The sequence below is a fragment of the Pyxicephalus adspersus genome, chromosome Z (assembly GCF_032062135.1).
Source record: "Pyxicephalus adspersus chromosome Z, UCB_Pads_2.0, whole genome shotgun sequence".
In the NCBI taxonomy this organism is placed as follows: domain Eukaryota; kingdom Metazoa; phylum Chordata; class Amphibia; order Anura; family Pyxicephalidae; genus Pyxicephalus; species Pyxicephalus adspersus.
Window position 1 is genome coordinate 42,540,533 of NC_092871.1, and position 25,499 is coordinate 42,566,031.

A 25,499-nucleotide genomic window follows, 5' to 3' on the forward strand; every position below is an offset into this window, starting at 1 on the left:
CTACAGTACAGTTATATTACGTTTCACTATTTTTTTTTATTCAATTAAATAATTATTGGACATATTTTGATGAGTTATTTAAATGTGTATGCATGAACATACATTTGAGCCCATGCAACTAAAACAAAAATTTGCAAGTACACGGATCTGCACTCGCGTGTAGTGTTTGAGCGAAAATATGCATCACGACCATTTTTGTTTTGGGAATTATGTGGCCACAATATAACATGCTGGTTTAGAAGCCTTTCTACAACTTAAAAAAACATTTTTTTTGGAAATCTGGAGGATCAGCCAAATTTAAAAATCCTGTGAGTAGATCACATCAAAAACACAAATACTAATTAGTAACACAACTTTATTCCACATAACCAGTAAAACATCTGAATAAAAAACTACACAGACACCACTACATTAAAACAAAAAAAAATTAGAGCATAAACACATGTACACCCATACTTCCATAGAAAACCACAGTATGACTAAAAATGGGCCAACATAATATTGTATTCAAAACAGCTTGACAATAAGTATATGTGATTTGGACCCATCAGCAGTGGAAAACTGCTAGAAATTAGTCAGGCACAACAAACAATTAAAGGCACTAAGAAACAAATTTGCAAACCAACAAAATGGCTACAAACAAGAAAATAGCATTAACAATGACTTTCTCAAGATTGACATTAAAGAATTCAAAGTGTAAAAAAACAAAAGCAGCTATTGAACTAAAGTAGAAAAGTAAAGTAGCAAAGTAAAAAAATGTAGCAACATAGATTAGGATAACACACCAAACAAGACCTCCCCATCCTCCTTCAGGGCCCAAAAAACAGACAAAAGAAAAAACAGACAACACCCATATATGCACATTGCTATCCGCACAGCTGCTACGAATGCGCCTGTAGTTGAGACATGCACAGTTCGTGAATTTTGGAGAGAGAAAGCTCTATACAGTTAGGTCCATAAATATTTGGACAGAGACAACTTTTTTCTAATTTTGGTTCTGTACATTACCACAATTAATTTTAAATGAAACAACTTAGCTGCAGTTGAACTGCAGACTTTCAGCTTTAATTCAGTGTGTGGAACAAAAAGATTGCATAAAAATGGGAGGAACTAAAGCCAATTCATTTAATGGGCTCAAAAGTAAATGGACAAATTAAAAAGCTGAAAATAAAATGTTCAGTTCTAATACTTGGTTGAAAACCCTTTGCTGGCAATGACAGCCTGTAGTCTTGAACTCATGGACATTGCCAAATGCTATGTTTCCTCCTTTTAATGCTCTGCCAGGCCTTTACTGCAACAGCTTTCAGTTGCTGTTTGTTTGTGAGCCTTTCTGTCCGAAGTTTAGTCTTCAACAAGTGAAGTGCATGCTCAATTGGGTTCAGATCAGGTGACCGACTTGACCATTCAAAAATATTCCACTTCTTTACTTTAATAAACTCCTGGGTTGCTTTGACTGTATTTTTTGGTTCATTGTCCATCTGTATTATGAAACCTCCCAATCAATTTGACTCCATTTAGCTGGATTTGAGCAAACAGTATGTCTCTGAACACCTCTCAGGAGCCAACCTACACAGTAGACAGTATGGTGAGTATTAACAAGGGCATAATTTACTCTTTAAGCTAATACAGTTTCTACATTTTTGGAATACAGTGGTACCTCGGTATACGTCCCCTTTAGACTAAGTCCAACTTGGTATACTTCCTGTTTGGAAGCTTCAAATCAGAGGAGGGAAAGAAAGAAGTTTTGGGCTCATAGATAGTTTTGAGAAACAAAATGGTTGTATTTAAACACATTTAGTAAAGTAAACAAGTTTAGACAGATCTATACCTCATAACTATTTGACACTTCACAGTATATGGGTAAAAATATACATACGTATATTCAAGGATTTCAAAAAAGGGTGATGAAGAAGACCGTGCTTAAAGTGCAATGAATCCAACGCGTTTCTCCACGAATGGGCTTCCTCAGGGATATTATAGTAAGCAAGCTTAACAGTCTGTATATGTAGAGATAGAGAATGAATAATGATAAAGAAAATTGAAATAAATACATTGTTTACACAGCAATATCAATAATATATATAGGTATGTCAAAAGGATTTATTCAGTGTATTATCATTAACACAAGCTTTGACATTGTTTACAGAGAACAATCAATAATATATATATAGGTATGTCAGGATTTTTTTCAGAATAATATCAATAACACAATTAATTACAATTCTCATCAAGTAAAATTTAAAGTGATTGTATCAGATTTAACAATCATTATTCAAGTGATAAATGAAAAACTAATGAAAAACCCAAACTTTGCCTCCATTGCAGCACCATTAACAGTCCTTACAAAAGGGAGAAAGTCAGTAATGGTCCAGTGGTCCCAGGAGGCAGAAAAGGCGTTTCAGGACCTAAAAAAAAGCCTTGTGCAGTCAGCCTGTGCTGATCGCAACAGACTTCTCAAAACAGTTTATTGTCCAGACCAATGTCTCAGAGGTTGGTTTAGGGGCAGTAATGTCACAGGAGGTATATGGGGAAGAACACCCCATTATATATTTGAGCAGAAAACTCACCTCCTGTGAGAGAAACTACTCAATTGTGGAGAGGGAGTGTTTGGCTATAAAGTGGGCCCTCGAGGCTCTACGGTACTATTTGGCAGGTAGGACGTTCTGGTTGGTATCGGACCATGGATGTACCGAAATAAAGGGAACAATGCAAGGGTGACAAGGTGGTTCCTGGCACTACAGGACTGTAATTTTGTGGTAGAGCACAGGGCAGGGAAGCATCATATCAATGCTGATGCCTTATCAAGGGTTCACTGTCTGTAAGGGTCAAGTGCCCAGTCCCCTGGCCTTGGGCAGAGGGGGGGGGGGGGATATGTAGGCAACCAGCAGGAATGGTACTAGAGGGCAGCTATGTGCCATGCAGGTTGCTGATCTCAGTGCTTTAATTCCAGGGATTGAAGTGTGGCTGTTCCATCAGTTCATCCCGGGATTTCCCCGCTGGTGGAGAATAGTCCAGGTGCAGCTCCCAGAGGGAGTAAAAAGAGAATGGCTGCCAGGGAGCAGAGGGAGGAAAAAACTCTAATGGAGAGGACTTAAGAACATTCCTCTCCACCGTGTTCAAGAGAGAGAGAGGGACAAGACTCTACACAAGGTGACTCTAGTTTTTTATGCCTATTTGAAAATGGACTGTTATAGAACACGGGACAGCTGAAGATAAGTGCTTATGTGTTTGATCTTGAACCGGCTGACGTTAAGCCATCCTGTTGGGATAATTTTGTTGTTGTTTTTTTTAATTAAAACCCTGATGCGGCTTCTAGTCCTGCTAATTGCCTACCATTTGTCAGGCTAACTCCCACAATACATAGGAAAGTCCATGGTGTATCCATAGAGTTTAAATGCCTCAGAAAATCGATAATCTACTGTGCTGACAGAAAATGTAGGGTATAATCAATTTCTTACTTACGTATCTAATTTAATAAGGGTTGTAAGGGTACAGTGCTGGAAATTAGTGATATCTAAACAAAACTTTGATTGAAGTAAAGGCTGTATCTAGGTAAAAATTAGTATATCAGTAATAAAAATAACACTACATATAGGCTAAATAGGATGTCTGATCATTAAGGGTACATATCCCAGGTCAGGAACACTTTGAGTATTCTAATCAGTTCTAGGGCTGATATTGTCCATTGCATAACTCTCATTGACAAAGCCTGGCAGGAAGTTTCCTACAGAACAACGAATTCTGCTTGGAGGAAATTGTGGCCAGAAGCAGTGACTGAAAGGGATTTGAGGACTTTGAGGCTGTGACTATAGTTGGGGATATTGTCCCTCTGGGCAGGTCCATGGGTCTGGATGTAAGGCTCCGAGGTGCAGGGAATAGAGGAAGCCCCTACTTAATTATTCAAGGAAATCTTTGGCAAATGGATGGATGTCAAAAACTTTGAAGAGAAGTACCACACCAACAAAGCCCAAAAAGCCGTAATAGCATTGTCTGGAATGACCAGACAATGTCACATTTCCTTAACATCCTGAGGAAAAGGCAGAAGCAAAGCTCTTTGGACAGATTTTTAGTAAAAGTCAAACATGGTGAACCTCAACGAGGTCCAAATAGGGAAAAGAGACAGAAAAGAGAAAGAGAAAAAACACCACAATTTCAGATCCTGAAATTTTATTGGAAGCGGAGTCTCTTTCCAAACAGTAACATCTCCTCCTCCTCCCTTCTCAGCACCACCTTAGTAGGCACTCGACTATTCTCAGCAAAGTAAAGTGAGGGTAATTTTTCATTTATTTCATCTAATTGCTTTTGTATTGATGTATTTTAGTCTTAAGCAGTGTTGAGCGGATTAATCATTTTCTATTTATTTCTTATGGGAAAAATTTGTTTAGTACATGTCCTGTTTGGTATAAGTCCAAAGATCTTGAACGGATTAAGGACTTATACCGAGGTACCATTTTATTCAGTAAAAAGTTTGCTAAACTCCATAGGCAACAAGAATATGACGAACAGAAGACAGTGGCCAATTAAAAATGTTTGTACAGGAGCCGATCTGGTAAAAGGTGTACACTTTACCTATGAGGTTTTGTTGTTTTTGTCTTGCCCAGAAATGTTTTGGGCTATGAAATGTTAGTGAAGTTCTGCAGTATGGAAAGCTAGAATCCCTGACAGATTTTTTATTGTTATCTGTATACCTGTAAAGTATAGTTACAATCTATTTTTTATGACATTTGTCACCACAAGAAAAAGTGATCATAATGAGTTTTAACTAAAAAAACAATGTAAAGGGTAATTAGTGAGGACCTTGTTTCAGTGAATACTTTTGAGCCTGATTCATCAAACCAAATCAGAAGCTTGTGTGCGTAATCACGATCCAGAATAGGACACCAAAAACCTATTTACCAACCAAATTTCTGCCAGCGACAATATGCTGGCATATTCTCCTGGCAGTTATCAACTTAAATGATCACTAGTGCCGAACTGTTCTCCTAAAAAATAATTCTTTCTAATGGCACACATCTTTCACCTAGACACCGCCGGGTGATAAAATCCAGCGAGCTCTGGCGGACGAGAGCTCGCTTTTGCCAGCAAACTAGATTTTTTCCAAAAAAATTAACAAGCAGATACACTTTCTTGTTTGCTTCTATAGATATTTGTGTATATGTACATGTGTGTGTGTGTATACATATATATGTATAAATACATTTATATTTTGACACATAAATATATATATAATTATTATAAATACATGTATAGATATCTATAAAAATTAAATACATATTAATATGTCTAAAAATCTGAAAGGAGATATATATTTATAAACATACAGTGGTACCTTGGTATAAGTCCTTAATCCGTTCCAGATCCTTGGACTTATACCAAACGGAATTTATACCAAACACATTTTCCCCATAAGAAATAAAAGGAAAATTATTAATCTGTTCCCATGAAAAAATCCTATTGTTTTTGGCATATTATACATTGATGGGGCTGTAAAAAAATAATTTAAACACTGCTTAATACTAAAATACATAAATACAAAAGCAATTTAATGAAATATATGAAACTTTAGAGGGAAGGGAGGAGGAGGAGATATTATGTAATTCACAGAGATTTATAGCGCGGGATGTTCACTGAATGGTAGCAACTGGCGTACTGACGCTCATTGGCAGTTGTGGCTTTGTCTCGAGGGAGGTAAATAAAGGTAGCGTGCGGTGTTGTGACTCATTTTGACCCATACAAGGTCTAGCACAAAGGTTGTATACCAAGCAAGATTTTACGTGTCCAAACAGGACTTATACCAAGTTGGACTTATTCCAAAGCGGACTTATACTGAGGTACCAATGTATATGTATTTTCATATGTTTATACTATGGGCCTGAATTAGGCTCACCGGAAGCTCGGCGCACGTATCTACGTGCCGATTTATGAGACCTATTTACGCGAGCAGGAGTCGGCTGGTAGTATACTTGCCTTCACTTGCCAGCTGGATTCCGCAATTAAGGAGGATCTGTTAAGCTGTCAATGGTGAGGTCATAGCAATTAATTAGCGCACACCTGCTTCTTGTTCTGTGCGCATCTACAGTCCATTACAGGTCAATGAATTAAAGTTACATTACAGATCAATTAATTATTCAGTTGATTAATTATTTAATTGCCTTCTTTAGTGCTTGTTTTTGGGGGTAAGTGCTACATTTTTATGTTACATTATATTCCTTCCCAAAATTTCTTAATTTTTAATTAGATTTGTTGCAGTTGTGGTTTTGATACTTTTTAGTTTGGTTGCAACACTTCTAACTAATTTATATCATGCTGTATATATACTAATTAGCTTCAATGTTTCAATGTTAATTTTGCAAATTAGGAAGTCAATGTTAATGCTATGTTATTGTGTTTGTGGCCATATTGTTTCATTTCAATATTATGTCTTTATTACCACTTTGAAATGTTCTGCATAAATATTTTCTAATCCAGTTTTCCACCCTTGATAGGTCAAAATTGCATATCGGTTTGGTAAGTATTGTTGGAATGCAATATTTGTTGGGCTATTTTTGAACTAATTTGGCTTTATATGGAAGTATGAGTTTAAATGTGTGTTTTTTTTATTTTGTCATGTAAATTTAGCGGTGTCTGTGTGTTCTCTATATTTGATGTGGCCTTTTAACAAATGGGTTTATTTTGAATAAAGTTTATTGAAAAATGTTGTAGTTTGTTTTTGGAGGGTTTGTTTTTATGTGATTTCCTTTACAATCAACCAGGACATACAATTTAAAAATTCAATTATGCTTGTTTTTAAGCAGTTCCCTTTTATGATTTATTTGACTGGCTAAAAACAGCACAATTGGCTTATTAAAACTCAGTTGTTTGATGCGCAAAGTTGTGCGCCAAGGCGTAACAGCTATGTGCGTGTGAACTCTGTTCTAGCAGTTGAAAAATGCACCGGCCAATTTTCCAGAGAAGGCTCCTCATTCTGGTAAGTTTTTTTCTTTTTATGTGTATATTGTTTGTTTTGCTTTATGTGCACTAATGTAATGTACATACATGCATATATATAATGTATGCATTTATGTGTGTATATATACATATCAAAGAGATATTATACAAAGAAATAGGCAAAGAGAATTTGTTTGGCCATATTGCTTAACATGGTTTGAATTGAAAAGATTGCCTATTTGTTCCTATGATTTCTTATGTTATAGGCTTGGTGCAACAAATGTAACAATAAATGAATGAATTTTGTGAATGAGTATAATGAAACATAAACATGTAGCACTTACCCAAAAGAAGAAGAAGCATTAAAGATTCAAATTGACCTGTAATGGACTGTAGATGTGCACAGAACAGGGAGCAGGTGTGCGCTTTTTAATTACTATGACCTCACCATTGACAGAGCTTAACAGATCCTCCTAAATTGCGCAGCTGCAAACTAATCGCCTCAGTTGTCGTATTCTCGGCCCCATATTGCTTATTTCTCAAGGCAGGAATGCAGCTGGCAAGTGAAGGCAAGTGTACTAGCACTCGGTTCTGACTCCGGCTCGCGGAAATACACCTCGTATATCAGCGCGTATATATGGGCAGCAAGCTTACGCGCAGTTGCTTGATACATCAGGGCCTATATAAGAGGGGAGTTTCTACCTATGTTAATGTAGAAGACACTTCCTGTAGAGATGCTTCGGCTGCAGAAACTACTTGGTTGTACTATGATGCAAATCCGCCATACAATGTTTCTATTTTACCATTAACATTAAAGAAAAAAGCTGAGCCCAAATGATGATCACTCATGCACATACATTAAATATCAGTACCACAGAACATACTTTTGCGAATCTGTGCTTACAAATGGTAGAGGAAGATATGTAAAGTAACTGATGGAACAGAAAAAATAAACTGTAAAGTTATTTTTTTGCACTTATCGTTATTAATGTCTTAATTTTAGCTGAAAGGGCACACTGGAGGCCATGGTGGCTTATGAAGTGTTTTGTGATTGTGCTGCTACTTTCACTTTGGTGGTAAGTAAAATTGCTGGGGTCTCTTATTAAAGTAATAAAAAAAAAGATATCTGGACTGGCGGAAATCACACTCTGAAAATATATTTGCTAAAGATGCTAAATCAGACACTGTAGTTATTGTACAGATGACATAATTAAGAAAAAACAGTACTGTAGCAAAAGAAATTCAAACTGTCTGATGTTCACATAAAAATACCTGATAAATTCAAAAAACAGTATGTGAACCTAACAATACATTGTCTTTAAACTACATTTATCCACTAAAATATTTTTCTAACCCTCTGCAATAGATACATTTTCTTATTTTTTTAGTTCTTGTTCATTGATTAGAAAAGGAGTTGGGGTTCACATGGAATTTCTAATACACTTTCTAAAATGTCAATATTTTGCATGTGATATCTCCACCATTTAAACTGTGGTGTTCATCTATCTAGCCTGTAGATGTCACTGTTCTAGTTGTTTACTCCTTAAGACAATCTATATTGGTGTTGTTGGTTCCTGTCCTGCTCTGCTCTGAAGATGTACTGCAGACACTGCTCATGTATATAGTTGATGAATCCTGTAAACAAACCTGGTTTAGGTTACCCTGCCTCCTTGATTACTGGGCACAACAAAATTGGCGACGAGGATGTCTATTCTGTCTCCACAGCAACCAGCACCTTTGCTTCCACACCCCGGTGAGCCTACACTGCATTTCGCTGCTTGGATTCAGATGTTTGAGAATTACAAACTTGCTGCTAATCAGGAGTCCTTACCTGATGCTAGAAAACATGTATTTTCCTATTCACTGCCTGGGAGCAGAAGGACAGCGTATGTTCTACATTTTACCTGTAGCAGATGAATCTTATGATTTAGCTCTCATTGCGCTAAAGAACTTCTTTGTGCCTAAATGTGGTTGCAGAAAGATAAAAATTCCGGTAATGTGGACAGCATGCTGGCAAATCCAGAATACTCTATATTGCAGCGTTGAGAGAGCTGGTTGGTACCTGTGAGTTTGGTGCTTTAACAGAGGAAATGATAAGAGATCAACGTGTGGAAAAAACAATATCAGCCCGTATTGGGGAGAGATTACTTTTGGAACATGATTTAACCCTTGCAAAGGCTATTACAATTTCAGGTCAAAGTGAAACTGCTGTGGCAGAGGCAAAAATCCCTCATCCAGGGGACTACCGGTACTGTACAGGCTGTGAATTCAGACTCTACTTCTCCTGAGACATACACTCAGGCTCAACAATCAGGCAGAGCTGTACATACACAAAACAAGTACTACTTCTGGTGTGGTTCCACACAGCACATAGCTAACTATGCTGCATACCCTACAAAGGACGAAAATGCCGCAAATGTAAGAAAATCGAACACTTTGCAAAAATCTGCCGTAATTCTACTGCTAGACAGGTTCAGGAAGTTGCATCTACACAAATTACTGTCTTAAGTGTGGATAAAAAATATGTTTTCAGTCTGGATAAATGTACCAGTATATGCACAAGAATAGGTTTCTCCTATTGGGGTGACCATGAAGAAAACAGGTATAAGACTGTGTGTTGACCTTCGTGAACCACATAGAGTTATTGGTAGTCACCCCTTGCCACATATTGAGGAAATATTTTCAGAACTCAGAAGAGCTAACTCCTTTCCTACTTTTGGATCTATAATGCACCTATCATCAGGTTTTGCTCGATGAAGAAAGTAGAGATCTCACTGCATTTATTACTCATGAAGGTTTGTTCCATTTCAAATGTGTACCTTATGGCCTGGTTTCTGCACCTAGTTGTTTTTGAATCACATTGAATCTGCAGGAATGAAACTGAATACTTCTAAATGCTGTTTTAGACAAACCCAACTGTTTTTTCTGGGTCACATTATATCACAACAGGGACTATTGCCGGATTCTGACCATATGACAGCTATGATACAGGCACCTTTGCCATCTGATTTCCACACCCTGTGTTCTTTTTTAGACCTTACTTCATTGTATTTAAAATGTATTCCCAATTATGCCTCAGTTGTGGAACCGATGAGAGCTTTGCTACGAGGAAATACCAGCATGGTCTGGTCAGAAACTGCTCAGCATAGTTTTGACACTGTTATGCAGCTCATAATGTGATGCCTCAGACTGTCCTTACACAATGCCATGCAGATAGGTAGAAAAACTGTTGCTTTTGCATCCAGAACACTTTCAGAGGCAGATCATAAATATTCTACTGTTGAAAAAGAAGCCCTAGCGTGTGTTTGGGCTACAGAAAAATGGAGAACATACCTGTGGATTCGTTTATGTTATGGACCGACCATAGCCCTTTAACCACACTGCTATCCACAAAGGGATTGGGACAAGCAGGTATGCGTATCGCCAGATGGTCAGCAAGACTATTTAACTTTAACTACACTATACAATACAAACAAGGTTTGCAGAATGTTGCAGCTGATTGTTTGTCATAGTTGCCCTTACCTGCAGCTCCTGGTGTACAGGATGAGGATGTTGAAGTTGTGGCTTTCACTGATAATGATGCAGTTACAGCATCTGAGTTCAAACAAGCTTCTGTTCTACATTCAACAGAGCAAATGGCCAAATTCAGCAACTAAACTGAGCCCTGTCCTACAACCTTACTACAGGATTAGATATGAATAGTCTTTAGTTGATGATTATGTTGTCCATGGATCTCATCGTTTGCTGGTGCCAGAGTCTTTGAGAGAGTGTCTTATACGACTTGTTCATGAGAGTCACCAAGGAATTGTAAACACAAAGCAACGACTACGTGAATTGTACTGGTGGCCAGGCATGAATGCCCGAGTACTAACTGACCCATACGTCAGCGCTTCAGCCAGTGCCTTTCCCTGATTCTGCTTGGGAAAAGCTTGCTATTGATTTTGTGGGTCCTTTTTCAGCGGCCCCTGTGGACTGTCGCTTTGCTATAACATTAATGGAATACAACAGCAAATGGCCAGAAATTGCCTTTGTTTCAAATGTCACCTCTGCTACTGTCATTAATTTTCTCACCACAGTCTTCAGCAGAAAAGGTAACCCAAAGGAACTGGTGTCGGACAATGGGCCCCAATTTGTATCATCTGAGTTTGAATCTTTCCTGTGAGAGAGAAATACTGTGCATAGAAAAACTTATGTCTATTACAAATAGAGAGATTAAAAGATTCAACAAAAGCCTTAAAGAAGCTCTTCAGATTGCAAATCTTTAGTACAGAGCTCTTATATGTTTACAGGGCAACTACACATGCAACTACTCAAGCAATGCAATGCTACAAAAGCAATGCTACATGGCAGACATATGCGCACTAAACATCATGTTGCTGACATACAACTTCCACAATGTCCAGTGCCTCTGAGATCATCAGTTGCTAAGACTGTTAAAGTGCAGCAAGATAAAAGTAAGGCATATACTGATCTAAAAAGCAGTGCTAGAGAAGTTCACTTTCAGCCTGGATCTTTAGTTAGATTTAGGAAACCTGGAGTACTGAAATGGACAATCAAAATTCTCTAACCCGCTTAGAGTGACAAGACAATGAAGACCATACACCTATAAACTGTCTGATGGACGTAAATGGAATGCCAGTCATCCTGCACCTGTTATGCAGGACTTTTCGGATGCTTCATTTGATGAAGGATATTTTCATATTACTACTGATGATGATCAAACTGAGATGAGATCAGGTACCAGAACTGTCCAGGCATACGCAACGAGTCAGAAGACCACCTATGTGGACAAAGGACTATGTAGTTATGTAAATGATGTAGTGATGTAGTTAACTTGCATAGTACTGTTTTGTGTTAAAGTTTACAATTCTTGTTACTTGCATTCAGTAACATATTTAAAAAACAAAAAACAAAACAAAAAAAAAAACAAGCTTTTGTACAAGAGGGGAAATGTGGTGTTCATCCATCTGGCCTGTATATGTCACTGTTCTAGTTGTTTACTCATTCAGACAATCTATATTGGTGTGGTTGGTTCCTGCCCTGCTCTGCTCCGAAGATTATACTACCGACACTGCTCATGTATGAAGTTGGTGAATCCTATAAATAAATCTTGTTTTATATTACCCTGTCTCCTTGATTACTGGACACAACATAAACTGTATGCAATGATTCACCCTGCATTTAGACTGTACAAAATACCCATCCAGCAGGTATAGAACACTCTTCTCTTCATCATATTTCTGTTTTTCTTTCTACACTTCATACCTCTAATGTGTATGCAGTGGCTCTGCCTGCATCCAGGTCTCCCAATATATCCCTTCAGGAGGTAGAAAACATCCTGATCTGGATGATCTCTTTCCCTGTGTCAATATACTCACTATTATGTAATCTTCCTCATCATAGAATTCCCAACATATACCTTCTGGAGGTAGAGAACACTCTACTCTTTCTTGTATGACTGCCTATTTTGTTACACACAAAAATATACAGAGTATATACACAACCCCCAGATAGTTCTAAATGTAGTGATGGAGCTAGAGATAGGTGAGAAATAAATGGTGCATTTACAGGCTGGCAGACTATGGGTTAGTGAGGGATGAGTAAAGGTATGGGTAGTTTATTGTCAGGAAGGGGACAATTGAGGGGTTGGCATGGGTTAGTAACAAATGATGGTGTATTGGCTGGCAGCAAATTGGGGAGGGGTGGGTGGTGTACCGTCAGACAGGAGACGGATGTAGGGGTGTACATAGGGGAAAAGGTGGGGGTGGTATAGTGTCAGGTTGTCATTGGATATGAATTAGATGGTCTATCAACCAATAAACAGGTATATGGCAGTTTTTTTTGTGTATTAGCATTCATTTAGGGACACCATATTCTCCTGGCAATGTAAAAAATCATGTTTTTCCTCTTCTACGCTTTCTCCATCCAGGTGCACAGTAAAGTATAGCTGTAGAAATCGAGGGGTAACATTCTCCTGTAAAACCCAGTAAGTATTTATGTTGCAATATTTTACCACTGATATAGCAGAAACTCTTAACAAGGCTAACCTAACCTTTTCTCAAGAAGCTTTTTATGTAATTTCAAGGTCTTGGTCCAGCTAAGATTTAGTTTATCTACCATTTGTGGTAAGTTGTAGATATAATAATAATTCTGCGCAAAATGGCTTGCATATTTAACACCAAAGGTAGGTGAAGATTCATTTATACACCCCTTCCTAAGATCAAATTATGTTTAGCAATATTCATAACATTACATCAAAACCAATAATAAAAATACCTCTATACAGACAGGCTTAAAGGTTATTGGTTTCAGTGGTTACATACCTGAAAGTCAAAAGACGACGCTCCATTGATCCTACACTCCAGGCTCTAAAATGCGACAACTTTGCAGACACCGCTGGTCAAGAAGTCAGCCTGCCATTGTTCTCTGCTAAAGGAGCAACCACTTGAAAAAACAAAGGGTTTAATGGAATCCTGTTTGAGAAAGACTGCCTAAACATTTCATGTTGTGAATGAGGGTAATTAACTATTACATTTTGCTTTTGCTTTCCTTTTCTTATTAAGTAAATTAAAATTTAAAGTAAAGAATATGTATATATGTTTCACCTATGTATACCTGTGGACATTAACATGAAATAATAGTCTACAACTTCCTGCAAAAAGATCCTAAAATGTAGCTTCCAGTGATTGTCTTGTAAGATAGTAGATGAAAATTTTTTTGGACTTTCTGTCACCAACAAGGACAAGTCTATCCCCACAGATAACATCCAAAGTTCTTTCTTAAGACAACAGGGTTACATTGAGGGATTGCAACAGTTATAGTGACCAAGCAGCTATTGTTTTTCTCAGTCTTACCATTCTATCTATCTATCTATTGATAGCAAAAATGTACTCTTTAGGGGTCTTTAGGTTTTAATGTTGTCATAGACTACAGATAAATGGATAGTATTTGAAATGAAAGCCTGGCCAATACTGAACAGTATAGAGGTAAAATCATCCCCAATTACTTCAGCCATGTCCCAAAAACCGCCAGCATCTTCCTCAGCTACAGTGTATACCTCCATACGCTCTGTAGCACCCGCCCTCTAAAAGCATAACTAAACGGAAAAAAAACTCAAACATACCTTTAATTCCCCAGATCCCTCATTTGCGCTGGAACTTTCCTGTATCAGATCCCAGACTGTCCTAGAATTCTCTTGTCCTGGGACAGAGGAAGCCCCAGGCACAGCAATATTCCATCTTCTTCTGACTACGTCACCCGATCTCGCACTGCGCGAGGTGAGATATAGATATAGCCTGCTGTAAAGGGGAAAAAAGAGTGCCAATCTCAGTGTACATGCATTAGAAAGGCATCTCTTTCCCCGGAGTAGGTATCCCTGGAGGCTCTGCACTCCTTTTCAGTCCTATTCAGGGATTTCACCTTTTTTATTAATTAAAAAATAAAAAGTGTAGCAGTGTGTACCAGCCTTCACCCAAAAATACACTGACATCTTAACCGGGCTTTAAAATGGCTGGCATGAAGCCATTTATTTAAGATAAAATTAATATCTTTTAACAATAATAAAAAACGAATAAATATTTACTTTATAAAACTTTATCAAACTTTACAACTCATAAAAATTAACATACAAAAGTAGCATATAAAATTAACAAACATCATTAACAAACAAATTAACGTATAACATTCCACAACCATTTAAACCTCCAATAATATTAATAATTCCCATATTAACAACAATCCTTCCTTTACAAAACCAACCAAATTGTACTACACACCAGGCTGCAGGTCTAGGAAAGGTAAAGTCCGCATCCATCATAGATATAAATTTCTATTAAAACAACATCAGCTCCTAGCTGCCCAGCTCCGCCTTAGGGGCCACACACTGAACACAATTAAATGGGCACCCTACAATTAGGTAGCCTTTCCTTACCCTTCCAGACCTATACCGCTGAAAGGATCCGCAGGTTTCTTGGTTCTATTCCTCTCAGATCTCTCACCATCCCAGTGTCTCTCAGTGCATCAGAACAGGCGCCTGGGAAGAATTGGTCAACGACGCATACACTTGTATGGTATCAAGCAATCTTCAACTTTATTGTAACAAACATCTGGTTTATATAATAAAACAATATATCCTAGCGCATGCTCATTCATTAGAATAGATAGATACTAGTTTATCTATTCTAGATCTGAAATAATTAGCTACATATTTTCAGACACGTACAAAACACCTCGTTATTCATAAATAATTGACATTATCTGAGTTGGCAAAATTAACAAGGACACTGGTCTTGGCAGAACATCAGGTTTATAGAATCTAAACAATCAAGGAATACATTCATAACTAAGCTAGAATCTGAAACAAAATGGAGTGTCTCAGGCAACAAAATGGAGTGTCAATCCCCTCTTAAGTCATGAATATGACTTTACCTCTTATGATTCATCTGTAGGTACTCAATGTACTCATGTCCAACGTCCCTTGGTCTAGGACAGAACGCCTGAAATACTTGCAATAAGGAGGGAATGCAATGAATACAGCAACATAGTAAGATTGGACAGACGATTATAATAATTCCATACATAAAGAGCGTTTTTAACCAGATAATATTTTCAACCAGGTAATATCAGGTAACCAACTCAGAAACCAATCCCACCATAAGGATGATCCCACATCTTGTTTAATACCATGCACAATTTCTTGCAATGCCTGTATTTCTTCCTCTATGGACTTTGAATAATCTGATAGATTGAAACAACACATACCCTTAAAACTCTGGCATCTTAGATTATGCCTAAGCAAAGGATAATCTACAGCAAATCTATTCTCTGACACTGCTCCCCTCAAACCTTGCAAATCTAACAGTATATTGGCTAGAGCAGTGGAGGTATGATTCAGAGATTTTGCTAAATCACATGCAATAGAATTTATAGTACAAGCATTATATATAGCCAAACCTGGGACTCCTACAATAGATGCTCCCAGGCCAATATACTCAGAAGTACTTAATAGAGGCAACCCAGAGGTACAATCAGGAGACAATTGTTTAGCAATTGATCTTTTCCCTCTCCAATTATTCCTTGTAGGTTTCTCTCTTGGGAGTGCTACTGTAAGTCTAGAAAAGGCACAAGGACCTCCAGTAACATTACCAGGGATATAATTGAAAGTAACATTACCACAGGATAGGAACCACCCAGTGAGTAGTCCAATATCCTCATTTACACCAGGCACCGGATGGGTGGCATTACAACTTATATTATTAGTAACATTAAGTAGTGGTACCTTCATGCCTACACCATTAAACGTTCCAGTACTATTATATGTATATTGCAAATATGCTTTGACATTAGCGTATCCAACATTATTACCTGCAGAGCCATTCATCCAATGGAGGTTGAGGCACATCCAACCAAAACTAAAACAGTTATGGGCTGCTGTGACATTAACAGTGCTTACCATAATCTTATCCTTTGGCTTCCGGATATGACATTCCCCACAATAGTAGTATATGGGGGAGAGTAATGTGAATTCAGGATACTGTTGTCTGTTATACCACAACTGTGCTATTATGCTCTGAGGAGTGTGGAGTGGCCAAAGCTATTAAACATGTGTGTGTAATATGTCTTAGGTTAAGAGGGTTCTGCAAACACATAGAACTAACATTTAGAGCTCTCATTAGTTTCACAATACTATTATCTCCCAAATGGACTGATACTTCAGCCTCAATTGTCCTTTTTACTCTTGACCTGTTCCTCTGTGTGCCACACAGAAAAGGTATCTCTTCAGGGTGGTAGATGCATGTAGTTGTAAGCCATATGGGCAGGAACACACAAGTTACAAATTGTCAATAGGCAAAGGACTCTCCCAGAAACCTGTGAGTTCAACATCTTCAGCCTGTGATAGGGCACTCTTCAGGGATTTCACACCTGCTTCACCCTCTTTGTCTCTGCTTGATGCCAGAAAAGGAACCTCCAGAACCCTTTTTACTCTGCTAGCGTGAATCCAAATCGGAGCCTCTTTCGTGAGAATCGCTGTCCTGGTAACTGCTACCACTCGAGTGGGTGGTCCAAACGGGAACTCAGTCTGTTTCCATCCATTTGCCAGGCGCTGGACTATCACTACATCTCCTGGTTGGAAAGGATGCGTAGGTTCCTGTGAAGAGAAAGGAAAAGCACGAGCAACATCTTTCTCAATTTGATCTAAAGTTTCTACAAATTTTCTCACATATTCTGTCTGTACTACTTCTAGATACCCTTTTTCTATCACGGGGGCTTTTGGACCCCAAGGAGTAGGGAAGGAGTCTTCCCATTAGGACCTCAAATGGTGAGTAGCCAGTATTCTTATTAGGCTGCATCCTAATTTCTGCTAAGGCTACAGGCAAAAACTTTTTCCAATTTATAAACGTACCTCCAGTAATTTTCCTTAATTATTCCTTAATTGTTCTATTCATCCTTTCTACTACCCCTGAACTTTGAGGGTGGTAAGGGAGGTGGAACTTCCAATCAATCCTAAGGGCTTTAAAAAGCTCCTTACATTCCCTGGACGCAAAAGCTGGTCCTTTGTCTGAGTTGATTTGGACCGGACATCCCCATCTGGGGATGATCTCTTGCAACAAAATCTTTACCACAATTTGTGTGGTTTCATTGGTAGTAGGAAAAACCTCTGGCCATCTAGAGAACATATCCACAATTACAAGAGCATACTCCTGTTTATTTCCCGGCAGTAACCAATCATGCCAAGAAAGGTTAACATGTCTTTCTTGATTTGTGGGCGGGGCAGACCCAGTACAGCAGTAATTCTGGCATGGCTGATTTTCCTCTCACCTTTACTGAGGACCAAGCCCAAATAATCAACACTTTCTGTGTACACCATTGTAATTTTGACACCTTGTGTCCACATGCATATAACCACAGTAATAGACTAACACAGTCTGCCTGGCGGGCCTCCCGAGTGAAACTACATGAGGAGATCATCCACATATTGTAGAAGGACAGAACCATGAGGGGCAGTCCAAGGGCGCAGTGTAGTTCGGAGATCAATAGAGTAGACTACAGGGGAGTCTACATAACCCTGAGGCATTCTACACCAAGTATACTGGCGACGTTTAAATATAAAAGCAAATAGTAGCCGTGTCTCCTTGTCAACTGGGACAGAAAAAAATGCATTCTTTAAATCAATAACAGAGAAAAACTCTGCATGGGCAGGAATGGCTGATAGCTCTCAGTGCATCAGAACAGGCGCCTGGGAAGAATTGGTCAACGACGCATACACTCGTATGGTATCAAGCAATCTTCAACTTTATTGTAACAAACATCTGGTTTATATAATAAAACAATATATCCTAGCGCATGCTCATTTATTAAAATAGATAGATACTAGTTTATCTATTCTAGATCTGAAATTAATTTCAGGCAGTCTCAGGCAACAAAATGGAGTGTCTCAGACCCTTTCAACCGCCACAGCACACAGACGGGTAACCTCTCACCTGTGCGCCCCTCCACACACAGATTGCTCTCCGCACTCCATCTTGCAGACCCAGGAACCACATAGCAATGCCTATAGCACTGAGATGCAATCCATCCCTGCGCAAAAATCGCCAAGTCTCGTCTTCCAACTCTATGCCAAACCACCATCCCACCATTCCTCGCTACAAATCTACCCACCTCTTTATTCACCTTGTTTCTAGCTTTGTTAATCTTCTCAACCGACTGTGCCCCCTTCCAGCTACTCCTGGCCACCATATCCAACCACACCAACATCAGCCCGGGGAATACCAACCTCAACCTTAAGAAAACCAGCCTCACATCTCTAATCAACTCCCTCATGGCTCGATGCCCTATATCAATACCTCCCACATATATAACTACCACATCTGGGGGTCAATCCAGGGACTCAAAATGTGATATTGTGGAAATCCCCTTTAAATAACAAAAGGTATCTTGCTTTGCTTTAGCTTGTTGTTAACTAATGTCGGTAGACAGTGTGTCTTCAGCTGTGTAAGAGTTGGAACCTTGTGACCCAAGGTGTCAAAAACCTCAGTGAGTCCCAGACTGAGCATCCCTGATATTTAATATGAAAGACATTTATTCCTAAACCTTTATATTTCCAATATACTATTCTTTAATAGTAAAAGATGATGGATTTGTAGCTGGATTGTTATGGGGAGCATTTGGAGACCAAGAACTAATCTCCTAGGCCTCATGAAACCATACCAGCCGGTTCTGGTAAACTATAAGGCCTTAGACATATCTCGTTTGGACTTGTGAACTTCGTATTTTGTGGGGATGAAAATTCTGGGGGTTGGCAGTTCATAAAAACCTGTACTGAAGGTATTATAATGGCTATAATAAAGGCATTTTGGGACGTGTCTACAGAACATCATAACCCATGTGGGCACAGCCCCTCAGACAGCCCCCCGCTCTTCTACCATTGGATGGTCCTATTAGTCCCACCTCTGTGGAAACGTAGAAGAAGCCATGTCAGCCCAGAAGAGGTAGCTCTCATTTAACATCGTCATTGCTAAGGACAACTGACACTTTGAGTCGCTGAATCGCTATCACGTGGACTTCACGCAGCAACCTGGACCAAGGCAAACCAACTCTACTTAAGTATTTTTTCACTTTTTTCCCTTTTTATTTTATGCTGTTGCTATAAGTTCTGTTAAAGTTCTGGTCTAGTTCTATTATTGTGCTTTGATTAGTCTATATTTTTCTGTTCCTGTTTATGCACTGTTTTTGTATATGTTTACTTATAAAATGCTATAAAAAGTGTAAGCTGAATCTCTTAATGCTCTAACTAGAAATAGTGTACCTTGCAAACCCGGAGTGCTACCGTGTTTCCCTGATGATAAGGCAGGGCCATCAAATAAGACAGCCCCCCCTTTTTAGGTAAAAATGAAAAATAAGCCCCCCCCCCCGCAAATAAGCCACCCACCGATTACTTACCAGAATCGCGTGAGATTGATCAGAAGTGGACATGAATGGCACATGAACAATAACTGTGTACTGTAGTCTTCTTCATGGGTAAATAAGGCATCCCCCTGAAATAAGCCCTAGAGCATATTTTGGCCTTCAAAAAAAAATAAGACAGTGTCTTATCATCGGGGAAACAGGGTACTACATTGAGTTTTCTGTGGTATCTCTGTCTGGTGTGCCAGTGGGTGACACTAAAGAAGCAGAAGCTCAACTGCGGTTGTCAAAGGGTAACAGTGCGTGTTTCTGTCTAAACATGTGGTGGCAGTCTACTTTGTGAAGGTGTGTTTGGCTAAGGTTAACAGGAGTGGTAAACCTTGCACCCATGACAAATTCCTCTTTGGCCTGCTGTTGCGTGGACTGTGCAGAGCGTGCTGGAAAGTCTATGTGCAGGGGTGAGGGCTGAGAGGGTGTTTGTCACATACTGGTGGCATCAGTGGGATCTCAGTGTGTGTACTGCTTAGGGGTGTTGTCCTCTGCTCAGATTGAGGTATTTTGGGTACCAGCAATATTTACCAGTGCTCTGGTAAATTGCTGAGGACACGTGATAGTCGGAGATAGCCTCGCGCATCTGCCGACGTCCCTCGTCATTTTACCCATAACCACTCAGGCTGGCACAACACATCTTCTGGCAGTTTGCTGAGATCTGTTTCTACCTGGAGCATTAGTGCAGGGTTAAGTAATTGGCCCTGTACTGAAGGGCTTTGACCCCAGGGGAAACAGTTCTTGGAGATAGGCCAGTGCATAGGTTGTTTTTTGGAGAAAATATAGCAACACCCCCTCTTTGTTTTCTATCCTATCTTTTATTTTGCAAACATGCCTGGTCCAGTGGATTACAAATGGATGAGCAAAGCTGAGCTGTTCAACCTATGTGAGGTCAATGCCATCCCAATAAACCAGGGGCAGACAAAGGAGCAGCTGATCTGCGCCACGGTGGAATGAGAAGGGGTGGCGCAAGCCCTTGAGGTGAGGTTGCCAGATACGACCCCTAATGCATCAGAGATGGTCCCAGCAGAGGAACAGTCTTCCCTACCTGAGAATGTGGACAGATGTGGTGTCCAGGGTGCGCGACTGGACAATCAGATATCATCCTGGGAGGCTGATCTGCAGTTGTTGGGTTCGGATGATCCAACACTTCGTCTCCAGCTTATTCTTGCTGAGAGGGAGGCAGCAGCCGCAGCACGCCAGGCGGAGAGGGAGGCAGCAGTGCGCCAGGCTGAGATGAAGGCTGCAGAGTGGCAGGCTGCCCGCCAGCATTAACTGGAGATGGCCAAACTCCAGTTACAGCGTCAAGGTCAGTCACCCAGCCCCCCAGCGCAGAGAGGTTCTCTGGGAGAAGACCTTCAATTTCCAGTGATGGACAAGCACAGTGATATTGACACGTATCTACAGTTATTTGAAAGAGCGTGTCGTCAGTACCAGTTACCCCAGGAGCAGTGGGCTGGTTACCTGTCCCCAGGATTGAGAGGCCAAACTTTGGATGCTTTTGTAACATTGCCTCCTGAGCTGGATAATGACTACAAAGCTATAAAGAATGCTATATTTGACAAATATAAGCTCACCCTAGACGTTTACAGGAAAAGGTTTCGGTCCCTGCATAAGGTGGCCACTGACACCCACATGGATTTTGTCTCTCAGATGCATACCACCTTCTGGCAGTGAGTAAAGGGACTGAAAAAGGACACTTATAAGCAGTTGGGGGACCTAATGGTCCAGGATCAATTCCTGCACAGCTATTACCCTGAAATCAAACAGTTTGTGCTGGAGCGCCAGCCTAAGTCCGCCAAGGAAGCAGCTGGCAGAGTTGGCAGACCTCTATGTCTCTACCCGGGTGCCTGATAATCGCAGAGCTTCTCCTAGCTCCTGGAGGGGAGGAAAACCAGCACCACCACCATCTACTACTTCGGCCCCAGCGACCAACGCCAGCATCATCTAGCATTCTATTCGGTCCAGCAGATACTCGGAAATTCTTCAATTGTGGGTTCTACTAAAAATCATCAACCGGTCACTTTAAACAACCAGACCATGGTTGGCTTTCGGGATACCGGTGCAGATGTCACCCTTATACAGCCCAGCCTAACAACAATCATCCCTCAGAAGTACCTTACCCTTACAGGAGTTGGGGGTACCCGTTCCTTTGTGCCTACTGCATAGCAGCAGCAAGTGCACATTGATTGGGGGGCCGGCAAGGGTACCAAGATTGTGGGAGTCTCGAATGAGATTCAGGTACCAGTATTGCTTGGAGCTGATTTGGTTCCTACTACGAACCAGTTGGAGCTATGCAGGATTCTTCAAGTGGACCCACTGAACATTCTAAGGTACTGAACAAAGATGCAGAGGCATCATCTGTGGGACCTGGGAATGGAGAGAGGGAGGGAAGTCATCAAAGGAAGGTGATAATGAAATGTGTATTGATGTGTGTGTATCCAGATCTAGGCCAAGGGAAAATGTGGGCAAAGCTGTCCTGAGCCAAGTAGATGAAAATGTGATAACTATTGTTGAACCTGTTGCCAATGAGATATATGAAGGTGTAGACATTGCAAAACCAAATATGACAAAATCTGATGAAGAAGTATTACCTGTGTTGCCTGTCACTCGCAGTGCAGCAAAGACTGCCCAGGCCCAGAGTACAAGATCAGAGCATGGGGAGAGTATCTCTAGTTTATCACCTTGCTCTGATTCAGTAAGATCAGTCTCCGAGTCACTCTCCCTGTCCTTGTTTTTCCACTGGACAGGCAGAGGTGACAGGTGGCGCGGCCTCTGTACAAGCACTTCAAGAGGACCCAAGTTTGGAGTCTCTTAGAGACTTGTCTTTCAAGCCTGTAGAAGAGGGGGCTCAGTACAAGGTGTACTGGGACCAGGAGAAGTTGTACCGAGAGGAACTGCTCTAACAGACCGCAGTAAGGTAAAAACGGTCAGACAGCAACTGATTGTACCCGGCAAATTTAGGGAATATTTGGTAAAGGTTACACATAAAAATTCCCCTTTCAGGTCACTTGGGTGTTGCCAAGACCAAGGCCAGGGTAAAGCAAAACTTTTTCTGGCCTAACATGGGTGCAGACATAGCTCATTACTTTTGGTCCTGTCCAGTTTGTCAAAAGGTGGGAAAGTCAGGTGATGTGTGCAGGGCCCCCCTGCACCCACTCTCAGTAATTGATGAGCTCTTTCGCAGGGGTGCAGTAGATATCATTTGACCCTTAGCCATTGCCAGTAGTTCAAGCAAGCAGTTTATTTTGACAGTAGTAGACTATGCCACCTGTTATCCAGATGCTGTGGCGCTTTCTTCCCTCAGAGCAAAGTTGCTGATGCCCTGCTGGCAATCTTCACCCGAGTTGGATTTCTGGCTGAACTCCTCAGTGATCAGGGCCCTCAGTTCATGTCTAACCTGATGGAGGCGTGTGTGCTAAAATACAAATTACTCATGTTTTGGCTAGTCCCTATCACCCACAAACAAATGGGCTGTGTGAACATTTTGATGGTACCTTAAAACAGATGTTGAGGACATTTGTGGAGTCACAAGGAAAGGAAAGGAAACTATATCTTCCTTACCTGCTTTTTGCCTACCGAGAGATCCCTCAAGAGTCCACTGGTTTTTCACCCCTTGAACTCCTGTATGGGAGAAAAGTGAGAGGTCCACTGGCTTTAATTCGGGAGTCTTGGGAGGGCACTGTACATGGTACAGAGGTTTCTGTTGTGGACCACGTACCTAACTTCTGAGATAAAATGGAATTGGTAGGGATGGGCAAAGAGAACATGGAACGTGCACAGGTCAAACAAAAGCGCTGGTATGATCAAAATGCCTGGGAGCAGACCTACGAGGTGGGTCAACAGGTGTGTGTTCTGTTACCAATGAGGCAGAACAAACTGCAGGCTGCCTGGGATGGACCGTACCCAATCACCCAGCGGCCAAAGGTAACCTACCTAGTCAACCTTGATGGTAGGAGGCAGAGGGCTTTTCATGTGAATTTTCCTAAATTACACCATGGGAGAACCGCTTATGTCATGCCTGTATGCAGCCAGCCTGAACAGGGAGAGGCTGATCCATTGCTGGATTTGTTAGCTGACACCCAGGAGGTGAGCACTGAGCCAAGCACCAACTCACAACTCTCCCTCCTCCAGAGGGGTCAGCTGCTAAAAGTGCTCACACCCCACAGGGGCACATTCACTGCAAAACCAGGGAGAACACACCTTGCTGTCCACAAGGTGCTCAAAAGCACACACCCTCCCATTAGACAGACGGCCTACCGTGTCTCCCAGGAGGTACTCCCTGACATGCAGAAGGAAATCGAGGAGATGTTGCAATTAGGGGTCATTCAAAAGTCCCACAGCGCATTGGCATCCCCTGTAGTTTTGGTCCCCAAAAAGGATCACACCACCAGGTTCTGTGTCTACTACAGAAAACCTAATGCAATCACCTCATCTGATGCCTACCCAATGCCTAGAATTGATGAGTTGTTTGATAAGCTGGCAGGTGCCCACTATCTGGCCATAATGGATCTGAGCCGGGGGTATTGGCAAATTCGCCAGAAGCCTGGGAAAAATCTGCTTTCATCACACCATTTGGGTTATTTGAGTTTTTGGTAATGCCTTTTGGGATGAAAAATGTACCAGCCACCTTTCTGTGGGTTGTAAATGATCTGTTGGAGGACTGGGTGAATTTGCTGTTGCCTATCTGGATGATATAGCAGTGTTCAGTAACACCCTGGAAGAACACCTTGATCATCTGGCACAGGTGCTAGACAACGCCGCATCTGCCAATCTGACAGTGAAACCCAGCAAATGTCAGATTGCCATCGGGTAAGGAGTGGCACCCTGAGACCAGAGACAGGAAAAGTTGAGGCCATAATGACCTGGCCTACCCCCAAAACTAAGAAACAAGTTATGTCATTTTTGGGAACTGCCGGTTACTAAAGAAAGTTTGTACCCCATTATAGCACCCTGGCCAGTCCCCTGACTGATCTAACCCAGAGGAAAAAGCCCAGAACCGTGGAATGGACACCAGAGTGTGAAGAAGCTTTTCAAAGTTTGATCTATGCGCAGGGTTGCGGACTGAGAGGGTGTTTGTTTTTCACTTCCTATATTTTACTACCCATAATAATTTCATTATTGCAATATACATTCATGCAATATATGTGGGCTCCTGACCATACATGACGTTCCATTGATTTAATATCCCTGCTTTACTTTAACTGGGACAATGGTCTCACGAGAGAGGCAATGCTTCTGGCAATTTTCCTGCAAAAGGCCTTTGATAGCGTGTCCTGGTAGTACCTATTTTCAGTTTTGTAACTTATGGGCTTTGGGGAATATTTTATCAATATCATGCGAGCCTTATACAACAAACCTATAGCAAATATCTCATTAGGTGGCTTCCTCTCTCCCAATATTTCCATCAGAGGTACAAGACAAGGCTGTCCATTATCTTTTATTTGCTATAGCTATTGAACCTCTTGCCAGGGCTATCCGAGCAAATCAAGATATGAAGGGGATTCAGAGTGGCCAGACGGAACGTAAATGTTAACTGTTCGCGGATGACATTCTTATGCATGTGACTCATCCACATATTACACTCCCAAATCTGTTCCAATTATTGGAGATTTTTGCAA

General features: G+C 40.6%; 1 protein-coding gene across 5 annotated transcripts in view; it reads left to right on the forward strand.

Annotated features, from left to right (window-relative positions):
* LOC140344495 (histo-blood group ABO system transferase-like) overlaps nucleotides 1–25,499 on the forward strand; it is a 103,478-nt gene that overhangs the window by 71,341 nt on the left and 6,638 nt on the right. For 2 of the 5 annotated variants that reach the window (XM_072431651.1, XM_072431652.1), the window contains exons 2-3: nucleotides 7,931–8,003; nucleotides 12,857–12,913. The exons of 2 other annotated variants lie outside the window; for them this stretch is intronic. In XM_072431651.1, the coding sequence (XP_072287752.1) occupies nucleotides 7,931–8,003; nucleotides 12,857–12,913 (130 nt within the window). Of the gene's footprint in view, nucleotides 1–6,485; nucleotides 6,508–7,930; nucleotides 8,004–12,856; nucleotides 12,914–25,499 lie in introns of all 5 variants that reach the window. One more of the 5 variants, XM_072431653.1, reaches the window with a different exon arrangement.